The sequence below is a fragment of the Oncorhynchus clarkii genome, chromosome 31 (assembly GCF_045791955.1).
Source record: "Oncorhynchus clarkii lewisi isolate Uvic-CL-2024 chromosome 31, UVic_Ocla_1.0, whole genome shotgun sequence".
In the NCBI taxonomy this organism is placed as follows: domain Eukaryota; kingdom Metazoa; phylum Chordata; class Actinopteri; order Salmoniformes; family Salmonidae; genus Oncorhynchus; species Oncorhynchus clarkii.
In genome coordinates, this window is record NC_092177.1 from 9,122,230 (window position 1) to 9,138,095 (window position 15,866).

The 15,866-nt window shown below is 44.1% G+C and overlaps 1 protein-coding gene across 2 annotated transcripts in view; it reads right to left on the reverse strand.

The window, feature by feature from the left end:
* The window catches only part of LOC139390505 (gamma-aminobutyric acid receptor subunit beta-2-like), an 85,365-nt gene that overhangs the window by 45,364 nt on the left and 24,135 nt on the right, over positions 1–15,866 (reverse strand). For both annotated transcript variants that reach the window (XM_071137649.1, XM_071137648.1), the window contains exon 4: positions 3,176–3,396. In XM_071137649.1, coding sequence (XP_070993750.1) covers positions 3,176–3,396 — 221 coding nt within the window. The remainder of the gene's footprint in view (positions 1–3,175; positions 3,397–15,866) is intronic.

Below are 15,866 nucleotides of genomic sequence, written 5' to 3' on the forward strand. Positions count from 1 at the left end.
GAAAGGTTATGGCTCCATACCTAGGTAGACTGAACGGATATGACTCCATACCTAGGTAGACTGAAAGGATATGACTCCATACCTAGGTAGATGAAAGGATATGACTCCATACCTAGGTAGATGAAAGGATATGACTCCATACCTAGGTAGACTGAAAGGATATGACTCCATACCTAGGTAGATGAAAGGATATGACTCCATACCTAGGTAGACTGAAAGGTTATGGCTCCATACCTAGGTAGATTGAAAGGTTATGGCTCCATACCTAGGAAGATGAAAATATATGACTCCATACCTAGATATGACTCCATACCTAGGTAGACTGAACGGATATGACTCCATACCTAGGTAGACTGAAAGGTTATGGCTCCATACCTAGGATATGATACCTAGGTAGATGAAAGGATATGACTCCATACCTATGTAGACTGAAAGGTTATATGACTCCATACCTAGGTAGACTGAACGGATATGACTCCATACCTAGGTAGACTGAAAGGATATGACTCCATACCTATGTAGACTGAAAGGTTATGACTCCATACCTAGGTAGACTGAACGGATATGACTCCATACCTAGGTAGATGAAAGGATATGACTCCATACCTAGGTAGATGAAAGGATATGACTCCATACCTAGGTAGATGAAAGGATATGACTCCATACCTAGGTAGATGAAAAAGGTTATGGCTCCATACTTAGGTAGATGAAAGGATATGACTCCATACCTAGGTAGACTGAAAGGATATGACTCCATACCTAGGTAGACTGAAAGGATATGACTCCATACCTAGGTAGACTGAAAGGATATGACTCCATACCTATGTAGACTGAAAGGATATGACTCCATACCTAGGTAGATGAAAGGATATGACTCTATACCTAGGTAGACTGAACGGATATGACTCCATACCTAGGTAGATGAAAAGATATGATTCCATACCTAGGTAGATGAAAAGATATGACTCCATACCTAGGTAGACTGAAAGATTATGGCTCCATACCTAGGTAGATGAAAGGATATGACTCCATACCTAGGTAGATTGAAAGGTTATGGCTCCATACCTAGGAAGATGAAAAGATATGACTCCATACCTAGGTAGATGAAAGGATATGACTCCATACCTGGGTAGACTGAAAGGTTATGGCTCCATACCTAGGTAGACTGAACGGATATGACTCCATACCTAGGTAGACTGAAAGGATATGACTCCATACCTAGGTAGATGAAAGGATATGACTCCATACCTAGGTAGATGAAAGGATATGACTCCATACCTAGGTAGACTGAAAGGATATGACTCCATACCTAGGTAGATGAAAGGATATGACTCCATACCTAGGTAGACTGAAAGGTTATGGCTCCATACCTAGGTAGATTGAAAGGTTATGGCTCCATACCTAGGAAGATGAAAATATATGACTCCATACCTAGGTAGATGAAAGGATATGACTCCATACCTAGGTAGACTGAAAGGATATGACTCCATACCTAGGTAGACTGAAAGGATATGACTCCATACCTAGGTAGATGAAAGGATATGACTCCATACCTAGGTAGATGAAAGGATATGACTCCATACCTAGGTAGATGAAAGGATATGACTCCATACCTAGGTAGATGAAAGGATATGACTCCATACCTAGGTAGACTGAAAGGTTATGGCTCCATACTTAGGTAGATGAAAGGATATGACTCCATACCTAGGTAGACTGAAAGGATATGACTCCATACCTAGGTAGACTGAAAGGATATGACTCCATACCTAGGTAGACTGAAAGGATATGACTCCATACCTATGTAGACTGAAAGGATATGACTCCATACCTAGGTAGATGAAAGGATATGACTCTATACCTAGGTAGACTGAACGGATATGACTCCATACCAAGGTAGATGAAAAGATATGACTCCATACCTAGGTAGATGAAAAGATATCACTCCATACCTAGGTAGACTGAAAGGTTATGGCTCCATACCTAGGTAGATGAAAGGATATGACTCCATACCTAGGTAGATTGAAAGGTTATGGCTCCATACCTAGGAAGATGAAAAGATATGACTCCATACCTAGGTAGATGAAAGGATATGACTCCATACCTGGGTAGACTGAAAGGTTATGGCTCCATACCTAGGTAGACTGAAAGGTTATGGCTCCATACCTAGGTAGATTGAAAGGTTATGGCTCCATACCTAGGAAGATGAAAATATATGACTCCATACCTAGGTAGATGAAAGGATATGACTCCATACCTAGGTAGACTGAAAGGATATGACTCCATACCTAGGTAGACTGAAAGGATATGACTCCATACCTAGGTAGACTGAAAGGATATGACTCCATACCTAGGTAGACTGAAAGGATATGACTCCATACCTAGGTAGACTGAAAGGATATGACTCCATACCTAGGTAGACTGAAAGGATATGACTCCATACCTATGTAGACTGAAAGGATATGACTCCATACCTAGGTAGACTGAAAGGATATGACTCCATACCTATATAGACTGAAAGGATATGACTCCATACCTAGGTAGACTGAACGGATATGACTCCATACCTAGGTAGATGAAAAGATATGACCCATACCTAGGTAGATGAAAAGATATGACTCCATACCTAGGTAGATGAAAGGATATGACTCCATACCTAGGTAGACTGAAAGGTTATGGCTCCATACCTAGGTAGATGAAAGGATATGACTCCATACCTAGGTAGATTGAAAGGTTATGGCTCCATACCTAGGAAGATGAAAAGATATGACTCCATACCTAGGTAGATGAAAGGATATGACTCCATTCCTAGGTAGACTGAACGGATATGACTCCATACCTAGGTAGATGAAAAGATATGACTCCATACCTAGGTAGATGAAAAGATATGACTCCATACCTAGGTAGACTGAAAGGATATGACTCCATACCTAGGTAGACTGAAAGGATATGACTCCATACCTAGGTAGACTGAAAGGATATGATATTCCTCACCCTCAACTACCTCGCCTCTGTTTCTCCTACAGTGCTTTACTGATCACAACCAAGCAATGAAAGATATTGATAATCATCACAGACTATGAAAGTGTAGAAGGCTACAGAACCCAAACCGTTTTTTCAATAACAACCGATCAATTATTGCTTATTGGAAATCATCAAAAACAATGAAATCCCTTACCGGAGTCCATAGAGAACGGTGCCGTCCGGATGCAGTCGGATCATTCTGTTCTTGACCGTGACGCCGTGGACGAAGGACTTTTTATCGTTGAGGAAGTAGGTGTCGGGAACCCAGAGCGAGTCGGCTACCCTGTTATCCAGCGTCAGGTTGAGGGCTATCTCAGAGTAGGACAGACGCTTGTCCCGCCAGGCCTGCTGGAAGTACATGGTCAACGTGTAGTCCTGGAGGAGAGGGGGAGGAAAGAGAAGAGTCAGTAAACAAGTGGAGAGAGGGATAGATGGGATAGGTATCTGAAACTACATGGTCAATGTGTAGTCCTGGAGGAGAGGGGGAGGAAAGAGAAGAGTCAGTAAACGAGTGGAGAGAGGGATAAGTATCTGAAACTCCATGGTCAACGTGTAGTCCTGGAAGAGAGGGGGTAGAATGGATAAACCTACTGGACTGTACTAAAGTCAGAAATTCACATAGTTGATTATCTTTATCAGATGATGAATAACAGATTACATTTAATTCTGAATACATTTGGGCTATTTTGTTCTGTCAGAATTTGAGGTGTTTTTTAAAATGTATTTTTTAAGAAACTAGTCTTCAGATAGATGTGTAGTACTATACTAGATAACTTCATACAGGCTACTCTGTGTGATTGTGTCTTTTTGAGGGGTATAATGCGTTTTGATATGCAAAAACATTTAGGACTATGTCAACAGTGGACTAATGCAGAGTTTCCCAAACTCGGACCTGGGCACCCCCCCCCTCCCCCCTCCCAAACTCGTACCTGGGCACCCCCTCCTCTACTGACCCGTAACTGACCTCTACTGACCTGTAACTGACCTCTACTGACCTGTAAATGACCTCTACTGACCTGTAAATGACCTCTACTGACCTGTAACTGACCTCTACTGGGGGCAGTAGTGGTCACGCTGACTGGGGTTAAGGGGTTAACACTAAGCCAACTCTTCTCTCCTCCTGGCTGACTTACTGCAGCCCAAATAGCACCCTATCCCCTATATAGTTGCACTTCGTTTGACCAAAGCCTAATGGCAGTCTATGGGCCCTGGTCAAAAGTAGTGCACTACATAGGGAATAGAGTGCCCTGTGTAGTGAAATAACCTGAGGGTTAATTCCTCAGCAATGTCAGCTGACCCATGATGAAAACTGCTTCCACTCCGATGGAGTCACTCTGGTTTATGATGACAATACCACCCTATCTTTAGTCCATCCATCCTTCACTCTATCCATCCCTCCCTCACCCTCTCCATCCATCCCTCACTCTATCCATCCCTCCCTCACCCTCTCCATCCATCCCTCACTCTATCCATCCCTCCCTCACCCTCTCCATCCATCCCTCACTCTATCCATCCCTCCCTCACCCTCTCCATCCATCCTTCACTCTATCCATCCCTCCCTCCCTCACCCTCTCCATCCATCCTTCACTCTATCCATCCCTCCCTTACCCTCTCCATCCATCCTTTACTCTATCCATCCCTCCCTTACCCTCTCCATCCATCCTTCACTCTATCCATCCCTCCCTCACCCTCTCCATCCATCCTTCACTCTATCCATCCCTCCCTCACCCTCTCCATCCATCCTTCACTCTATCCATCCCTCCCTCCCTCCCTCCCTCCCTCCCTCCCTCCCTCCCTCCCTCCCTCCCTCCCTCTATCGTTCTCTCTTTCTTCCTCTCTCTCTCTCTCTCTGTCTCACTTTCACTCTCGCTGCCTCTCTCTCTCTCTCTCTCTCACTCTCTCTCTCTTTCTCTCTCTCTGCCTCTCTTTCTCTCTCTTTCTCTCTCTCTGCCTCTCTCTCTCTCTCTGCCTCTCTTTCTCTCTCTTTCTCTCTCTCTGCCTCTCTTTCTCTCTCTCTCTCTCTCTGCTTCTCTCTCTCTGCCTCTCGCTATCTTTCTCTCTCTTTCTCTCTCACTCCCTAACACCCTCCCTCCCACCCACCCAACAACCCATCCACCCACCCACCCACCAGAAAGAGGGCTGCAGCATGGTAGCATCATCTCTGTTACCGAGCAGATTGTAATAAAATCAAGTGGAAAACAGAACATGATACACAGGAAGCCAGTAAAACGTGTCTCTATTTTATATCTGCAGCACATTTATCTCCTCTGGTTGTGTTTCAGCAACTTGGTCTTTAATCCCTCGGGAGTCAAAATATCCTCAATATATTCATGCTTTGCACATAAAAAATGGCTCATAATTTGCATGCACTATACAATAGTATTATATTAAAATGATCTACTACCAGTGTGGTCAAGCAGCTACCTCCAGTACACAGCTCTCTGTTCTACTGTTCACAGCTCTCTGTTCTACTGTCCACAGCTCTATGTTCTACTGTCCACAGCTCTATGTTCTACTGTCCACAGCTCTCTGTTCTACTGTCCACAGCTCTATGTTCTACTGTTCACAGCTCTATGTTCTACTGTCCACAGCTGTATGTTCTACTGTTCACAGCTCTATGTTCTACTGTTCACAGCTCTATGTTCTACTGTCCACAGTTCTATGTTCTACTGTCCACAGCTCTATGTTCTACTGTTCACAGCTCTATGTTCTACTGTCCACAGCTCTATGTTCTACTGTCCACAGCTCTATGCTCTACTGTCCACAGCTCTATGCTCTACTGTCCACAGCTCTATGCTCTACAGCTCTATGCTCTACTGTCCACAGTTCTACTGTCCATAGCTCTATGCTCTACTGTCCACAGTTCTACTGTCCACACATGATACCGCTGGTCTCTCACTGTAAATATACAGGCTGTCTGTTTCAGTCTTCACTGTGTACTGACACTGTAGATACATCTGAGGAGAATAATGTTGATGCTTGGACAGTCTTGGCCCCTTCTGTCAAGTGAATTAAATAATTAAAGTCAAGCAGATTGTTCAGCAGAAAAAGCCCTATGGCCACGTTCATAGTAACAGGATTATATTTGATGGAGAGAGATGATTGATCCCTTCAATAAGATGCTGCTAAAATGAAAGTAATGAAAATAATCTCTCTCTCTCTCTCTCTCTGTCTCTCTCTCTCTCTCTCTCTCTCTCTCTCTCTCTCCACTGTGATATTAGCAAAGGTTCATAATGAGAACCGTAAAAACATATTGTGTGTGGTGTAATAACAGACTCACAGATGGTCCAGTTTACCCCCTCTTTGACATCAATGGAGCGCCGCTCAGAGAGGGAACAACACACACACACATACACACACACACACACACACACACACATACACATACACACACATACACACATACACACACACACACACACACACTACCTTATTCACAGGACCAAAACCCACATCAACCCAACTCTCTGTCAATGAAGCAGATTCTGTACAGAACAGAACTGAACCACTCTGTCAGTTTCTGTGTTTCTCTCTTTTAACTCAACAGTATCTCCCTTCCTAGCTCTGAGTGTTTCAAGCCTAATGTTTATATTTGGGTTATATTATTGCTGTAATGCACATTTGCTTTAATGCTTTCTTCCCACCCCAGATTGGGATACATTTTATCATCATCACCCACAGAGATTGACATAACAAGCTATCTCCTCTCCTCTCCTCTCCTCTCCTCTCCTCTCCTCTCCTCTCCTCTCCTCTCCTCTCCTCTCCTCTCCTCTCATCTCATCTCATCTCATCTCATCTCATCTCCTCTCCTCTCCTGTCCTCTCATCTCCTCTCATCTCCTCTCCTCTTCTCTCCTTCTCTCCTTCTCTCTGTGCAATATTACAGTCACACAGCAGATGGAGAGACAGGAGAGGTCTGGTGGAAAGGTGAAGGGGACAGCTCAGCATCTATACAATCTCCACAACATGATGACCAACCACAGAGAGACTCATTGTCCAATCAGAGAGTGTGATCAGTCTCACAATACCATACAATCTTCATTACCCTTGTCACTATTCCACAAGACCACTGCGCCACTCAGGAGTCCTTGACTAGAGCAGCATAAGCCTTGCTCTGAGACTACATTGATCATCATCGAGAGAGAGAAAGAGAGAGGGGGAGAGAGATACAGAGAAACATAGGGAGAAATAGAGAGAAGGGGAGAAAGAGAGAGAGAGAGAGTAGTGACAGGAAATACATTAGACCTAGCTTGTTATGAGCACCGTTACCACTGTTACCACAATTACCACCATTACCCCCATTACCAGAATTACCACTGTTACCACAATTACCATCGTTACCACCATTACCTCCATTACCAGAATTACCACTGTTACCACAATTACCATCGTTACCACCATTACCTCCATTACCAGAATTACCACTGTTACCACAATTACCATCGTTACCACCATTACCACCACATCAACCCTGACAACCAGGCTTAGAGGAAAGTCTGGGCTATTCTAGTAACCAGATATATCACACTGGGTCACCATACAAAAATATTTGCATCACTATACAATGGTACTGTATTAAAATGATCTACTACCGTTATAAATAGAACTATACTAAACAAAAATATATATTTCAAATGCAACCATTTCAAAGATTTTACTGAGTTCCAGATCATAGAAGAAAATCAGTGAATTTAAATGAATAAATGAGGCCCCAATCTATGGATTTCACATGACTGGATAGTGGTGCAGCCTGGGAGGCCTACTCACTTGGCAGCCAGGCCCAGCCAATCAGAGTGAGTTTTTCCCCACAAAAGGGCTTCATTACAAACTCCTCTCCTCACCTCTCCTCTCCTTGGTTGTATCACCAGTTGAAGGACTGGATAGATTTCCACTACAGCCCTATTACTTTCACCTGTCATATCCTGTCCTGTCATATCCTGTCCTGTCATATCCTGTCCTGTCACATCCTGTCCTGTTACATCCTGTCCTGTCACATCCTGTCATATCCTGTCCTATCATGTCTTCGCTTCTCGCTTTTATTAATTATTTATTTCACCTTTATATAACCAGGGAAGTCCTTTATATAACCAGGGAAGTCCTTTATATAACCAGGGAAGTCCTTTATATAACCGGGGAAGTCCTCTATATAACCAGGGAAGTCCTCTATATAACCAGGGAAGTCCTTTACTTAACCGGGGAAGTCCTTTATATAACCAGGGAAGTCCTCTATATAACCAGGGAAGTCCTCTATATAACCAGGGAAGTCCTTTACTTAACCGGGGAAGTCCTTTATATAACCAGGGAAGTCCTCTATATAACCAGGGAAGTCCTTTACTTAACCGGGGAAGTCCTTTATATAACCAGGGAAGTCCTTTATATAACCAGGGAAGTCCTTTATATAACCGGGGAAGTCCTCTATATAACCAGGGAAGTCCTCTATATAACCAGGGAAGTCCTTTACTTAACCGGGGAAGTCCTTTATATAACCAGGGAAGTCCTCTATATAACCAGGGAAGTCCTCTATATAACCAGGGAAGTCCTCTATATAACCAGGGAAGTCCTTTATATAACCAGGGAAGTCCTCTATATAACCAGGGAAGTCCTTTATATAACCAGGGAAGTCCTTTATATAACCAGGGAAGTCCTCTATATAACCAGGGAAGTCCTTTATATAACCAGGGAAGTCCTTTACTTAACCGGGGAAGTCCTTTAAGTCCTTTATATAACCAGGGAAGTCCTTTATATAACCAGGGAAGTCCTTTATATAACCGGGGAAGTCCTCTATATAACCAGGGAAGTCCTCTATATAACCAGGGAAGTCCTTTACTTAACCGGGGAAGTCCTTTATATAACCAGGGAAGTCCTCTATATAACCAGGGAAGTCCTCTATATAACCAGGGAAGTCCTCTATATAACCAGGGAAGTCCTTTATATAACCAGGGAAGTCCTCTATATAACCAGGGAAGTCCTTTAGGGAAGTCCTTTATATAACCAGGGAAGTCCTCTATATAACCAGGGAAGTCCTTTATATAACCAGGGAAGTCCTCTATATAACCAGGGAAGTCCTTTATATAACCAGGGAAGTCCTCTATATAACCAGGGGAAGTCCTCTATATAACCAGGGAAGTCCTTTATATAACCAGGGAAGTCCTCTATATAACCAGGGAAGTCCTTTATATAACCAGGGAAGTCCTCCAGGGAAGTCCTCTATATAACCAGGGAAGTCCTTTATATAACCAGGGAAGTCCTTTACTTAACCGGGGAAGTCCTTTATATAACCAGGGAAGTCCTCTATATAACCAGGGAAGTCCTTTATATAACCAGGGAAGTCCTCTATATAACCAGGGAAGTCCTTTATATAACCGGGGAAGTCCTTTATATAACCAGGGAAGTCCTCTATATAACCAGGGAAGTCCTTTATATAACCAGGGAAGTCCTCTATATAACCAGGGAAGTCCTTTATATAACCAGGGAAGTCCTTTACTTAACCAGGGAAGTCCTTTATATAACCAGGGAAGTCCTCTATATAACCAGGGAAGTCCTCTATATAACCAGGGAAGTCCTTTATATAACCAGGGAAGTCCTTTACTTAACCAGGGAAGTCCTTTATATAACCAGGGAAGTCCTCTATATAACCAGGGAAGTCCTCTATATAACCAGGGAAGTCCTCTATATAACCAGGGAAGTCCTCTATATAACCAGGGAAGTCCTTTATATAACCAGGGAAGTCCTCTATATAACCAGGGAAGTCCTTTATATAACCAGGGAAGTCCTTTACTTAACCGGGGAAGTCCTTTATATAACCAGGGAAGTCCTCTATATAACCAGGGAAGTCCTTTATATAACCAGGGAAGTCCTCTATATAACCAGGGAAGTCCTTTATATAACCGGGGAAGTCCTTTATATAACCAGGGAAGTCCTCTATATAACCAGGGAAGTCCTTTATATAACCAGGGAAGTCCTCTATATAACCAGGGAAGTCCTTTATATAACCGGGGAAGTCCTTTATATAACCAGGGAAGTCCTTTATATAACCAGGGAAGTCCTCTATATAACCAGGGAAGTCCTTTATATAACCGGGGAAGTCCTCTATATAACCAGGGAAGTCCTCTATATAACCAGGGAAGTCCTTTACTTAACCGGGGAACAATAGCTTTTCTGACATTTACAATCAGAAAGAAAAGGAGACAGAAAGGAATCTAAGGATAATGGAATAGTATTAAAGATGATGTCCTGTATGTAGCTAGTTGTTCTAGAGCTACAGAGCCCCCACCACATTAACAACGACCCATGTTCTGCTGGCCTACTGGGAAGTAACCATCTGTGACCCATGGATTTCATGAAGAAGGAGATTCCCTTGGTACACATCAGAGCACAGTCACTTGTCCCTTTGCTGCTGTCTACTACTCTCCTTTCCTTCTCCTCGCCTTCGCTCCGCCCCCTCAGACGAGAGGGAGAACGGGAGAGAGAACGAGAGAACTTTCCCCAATGCACAAGTGGTTATATCCACCGTGATACCACGAAAATACTTTCAAAATGCCAATAGGGCTTCAAAACCTAATGTCTACCTGGCTCACCACTCCAAATAGACTTGGACAGCCTTTATGACCAGTAATGTCTACCTGGCTCACCACTCCAAATAGACTTGGACAGCCTTTATGACCAGTAATGTCTACCTGGCCCACCACTCCACCCTGGACTTGAACAGACTTTATGACCAGTAATGTCTACCTGGCTCACCACTCCAAATAGACTTGAATAGCCTTTATGACCAGTAATGTCTACCTGGCCCACCACTCCACCCTGGACTTGAACAGCCTTTATGACCAGTAATGTCTACCTGGCTCACCACTCCAAATAGACTTGAATAGCCTTTATGACCAGTAATGTCTACCTGGCCCACCACTCCACCCTGGACTTGAACAGACTTTATGACCAGTAATGTCTACCTGGCCCACCACTCCACCCTGGACTTGAACAGCCTTTATGACCAGTAATGTCTACCTGGCCCACCACTCCACTCTGGACTTGAACAGCCTTTATGACCAGTAATGTCTACCTGGCCCACCACTCCACCCTGGACTTGAACAGCCTTTATGACCAGTAATGTCTACCTGGCCCACCACTCCACTCTGGACTTGAACAGCCTTTATGACCAGTAATGTCTACCTGGCCCACCACTCCACCCTGGACTTGAACAGCCTTTATGACCAGTAATGTCTACCTGGCCCACCACTCCACCCTGGACTTGAACAGCCTTTATGACCAGTGATGTCTACCTGGCCCACCACTCCACCCTGGACTTGAACAGTCTTTATGACCAGTGATGTCTACCTGGCCCACCACTCCACCCTGGACTTGAACAGCCTTTATGACCAGTAATGTCTACCTGGCCCACCACTCCACCCTGGACTTGAACAGCCTTTATGACCAGTAATGTCTACCTGGCCCACCACTCCACTCTGGACTTGAACAGCCTTTATGACCAGTAATGTCTACCTGGCCCACCACTCCACCCTGGACTTGAACAGCCTTTATGACCAGTAATGTCTACCTGGCCCACCACTCCACTCTGGACTTGAACAGCCTTTATGACCAGTAATGTCTACCTGGCCCACCACTCCACCCTGGACTTGAACAGCCTTTATGACCAGTAATGTCTACCTGGCCCACCACTCCACCCTGGACTTGAACAGCCTTTATGACCAGTGATGTCTACCTGGCCCACCACTCCACCCTGGACTTGAACAGTCTTTATGACCAGTGATGTCTACCTGGCCCACCACTCCACCCTGGACTTGAACAGCCTTTATGACCAGTAATGTCTACCTGGCCCACCACTCCACCCTGGACTTGAACAGCCTTTATGACCAGTAATGTCTACCTGACCCACCACTCCACCCTGGACTTGAACAGCCTTTATGACCAGTAATGTCTACCTGGCCCACCACTCCACCCTGGACTTGAACAGCCTTTATGACCAGTAATGTCTACCTGGCCCACCACTCCACTCTGGACTTGAACAGCCTTTATGACCAGTAATGTCTACCTGGCCCACCACTCCACCCTGGACTTGAACAGCCTTTATGACCAGTAATGTCTACCTGGCCCACCACTCCACCCTGGACTTGAACAGCCTTTATGACCAGTAATGTCTACCTGGCCCACCACTCCACCCTGGACTTGAACAGCCTTTATGACCAGTAATGTTTACCTGGCCCACCACTCCACCCTGGACTTGAACAGCCTTTATGACCAGTAATGTCTACCTGGCCCACCACTCCACCCTGGACTTGAACAGCCTTTATGACCAGTAATGTCTACCTGGCCCACCACTCCACCCTGGACTTGAACAGCCTTTATGACCAGCTCCACCTCTACAAGGCAGCAATCCCAACTTTTGCCAGGACCCTGAAGGACGTCACCCTAAACCGTGGTCCCAAGCACCTCACACAGGGGCAACAGAGTAACGGACACCCCACCCAGACCAGCAAGACACCCTCCCAGACCTGCAAGACCCCTTCCTGAAGGACCTGCACTGAGAGAACAAACGCCAAGAGGACCTACACCCAGACCACAGCATCACCAGCTACACTCCAACCAGCCAAAACCACCCCAAACTCTGGCCACACTCTATATAGGCCCCTCCATATCAGACCTATGCCCCTTGCCCCTGCATGAAGGACCTCAACATGACAGCAGGACATATGCCCAAGTCGTGAGCAGAGCAATAGGCCCAAGCACCACTATTACACCCACCCAAGCCCCATCCTGTGACCTACGAGGTATGTATCAGATGCTCAACGTGCTCTGCTCACACCTACTGTGATGATCCGGGCCTAAACCACACAAAAACAACACTAGACACGATGGAACACAAAGCTTTTACTATCTCATCCTGGAATATACAAGGTCTGAGGTCATCTGGCTTTGGCCTAAAGAGTAGGAACCCAGACTTCATCAAATAAATTAGAAATACAGACATTGTCATCCTACAATAAACATGATATAAAGGAGATGAACCCACTGGTTGCCCTCTAGGTTACAGAGAGCTGGTAGTCCCATCCACCAAACTACCAGGTGTGAAACAGGGTAGAGACTCAGGTGGTATGCTAATTTGGCATAGAGCAAACCTAACCCACTCCAGTATATTAGTCAAAACAATAACATTTTACATCTGGCTAGAAATGAATTAGGAAATGATCTCAGATAAAAATGTCCTCATGTGTGCTACCTATATCCCCCCACTAGAATCCCCATACTTTAATGAAGACAGCTTCTCCATCCTAGAGGGGGAGATCAACCATTTCCAGGCCCAGGAACATGTACTAGTCTGTAGCGACATAAATGCAAGAACTGGACAAGAACCTGACAGCCTCAGCACACAGGAGGACAAACACCTACCTGGAGGTGACAGCATTCCCTCCCTTAAAATATGCCGCCCTAGACACAACTAAGACAACATAACCAACAAAAACGGGTCACAACTCTTGCAGCTCTGTCGGATGCTGGGTGTGTATATAGACAATAGTAGGCTCCGGGGGGACAGTTGAAGTAGGAAGTTTACATACACCTTAGCCAAATACATTTAAACTCAGCTTTTCACAATTCCTGACATTTGATCCTAGCAAAAATTCCCTGTCTTAGGTCAGTTAGGGTCACCACTTTATTTTAAGAATGTGAAATGTCAGAATAATAGTAGAGAGAATTATTTATTTCAGCTTTTATTTCTTTCATCACATTCCCAGTATTCCCATTCCTATTCCCAGTTGGTAGCATTGCCCTTTAAATTGTTTAACGTGGGTCAAACATTTCGGGTAGCCTTCCACAAGCTTCCCACAATAAGTTGGGTGAATTTTGGCCCAGTCCTCATGACAGAGCTGGTGTAACTGAGTCAGGTTTGTAGGCCTCTTTGCGCGCACACACTTTTTCAGTTCTGCCCACAAATGTTCTATAGGATTGAGGCTTTGTGATGGCCACTCCAATATCTTGACTTTATTGTCCTTAAGCCATTTTGCCACAACTTTGGAAGTATGATTGGGGTCATTGTCCATTTGGAAGACCCATTTGCGACCAAGCTTTAAGTTTCTGACTGATGTCTTGAAATGTTGCTTCAGTATATCCACATAATTTTCCCCGCCTCATGATGCCATCTATTTTGTGAAGTGCAACAGTCCCTCTTGCAGCAAAGCACCCCCACAACATGATGCTGCCACCCCCATGCTTTCACAGTTGGGATGGTGTTCTTCGGCTTGCAAGCCTCCCCCTTTTTCCTCCAAACATAACAATGATCATTATGGCCAAACAGTTCTATTTTTGTTTCATCAGACCAGAGGACGTTTCTCCAAAAAGTACAATCTTTGTCCCCATGTGCAGTTGCAAACCGTTGCAAACCGTGGAGGTTTTGGAGCAGTGGCTTCTTCCTTGCTGAGAAGCCTTTCAGGTTATGTCGATATAGGACTCGCTTTACTGTGGATATAGATACTTTTGTACCTGTTTCCTCCAGCATCTTCACAAGGTCCTTTGCTGATGTTCTGGGATTGATTTGCACTTTTTGCACCAAAGTACGTTCATCTCTAGGAGACAGAACTTGTCTCCTTCCTGAGAGATATGATGGCTGCGTGGTCCCATGGTGTTTATACTTGCATACTATAGTTTGTACAGATTAATGTGGTACCTTCAGGCATTTGGAAATCACTCCCAAGGATGAACCAGACTTGTGGAGGTCTACTTGGCTGATTTCTTTTGATTTTCCCATGATGTCAAGCAAAGAGGCACTGAAATTGAAGGTAGGCCTTGAAATACATCCACAGGTACACCTCCAATTGACTCAAATTATGTCAATTAGCCTATCAGAAGCTTCTAAAGCCATGACATCATTTTCGGGAATTTTTCAAACTGTTTAAAGGCACAGTCAACTTACTGTATGTAAACTTCTGACCCACTGGAATTGTGATACAGTGAATTATAAGTGAAATAATCTGTCTGTAAACAATTGTTGGAGAAATGACTTGTGTCATGCACAAAGTAGATGTCCTAAACTATAGTTTGTTAACAAGAAATTTGTGGAGAGGTTATAAAACTAGTTTTAATGACTCCAACCTAAGTGTATGTGAACTTCCGACTTCAACTGTAGGTACACCTATAGCTCAACACTTGGCAGTAGTACTGTAGACTACTTTATCACTGATCTCAACCCAGAGTCTCTCAGAGCGTTCACAGTCAGCCCACTGACACCCCTTTCAGATCACAGCAAAATCACAGTCTACTTGAACAGAGCAATGCTCAATCATGAGGCATCAAAGCCAAAGGAACTAAATAATATTAAGAAATGCTATAGATGGAAGGAAAATAGTGTGGAAATCTACCAAAAAACTATTAGGCAAAAACAAATTCAGTCCCTTCTAGATAATTTCCTGGACAAAAGATGGCAGTAGAAAACCTAAACAGTATGTTTGACCTCTCAGCTTCCCTTTCAAATCTGAACAGTATGTTTGACCTCTCAGCTTCCCTATCAAATCCCAAAAATTCAAGCAGACAACCTAAGAAAATTAACAACAATGACAGATGGTTTGATGAAGAATGCAAATACCTAAGAATGAAATTGAGAAACCTACGCAACCAAAAACAGAGACCCAGAAAACGCCTTCACTATGGTGAATCGTTAAAACCATACAGACATATATTATGGAAAAAGATGGAACAGCACGTCAGAAATCAACTCAATGTAATTGAAGAATTGAACCACTTCTCAGAAAACTTGAACCCTCTAAACAAACAACAACACAAAGAGTTTTGCCCAAAACGGAGATGTATGGATAAACCACTTCTCCAATCTTTTTGCTC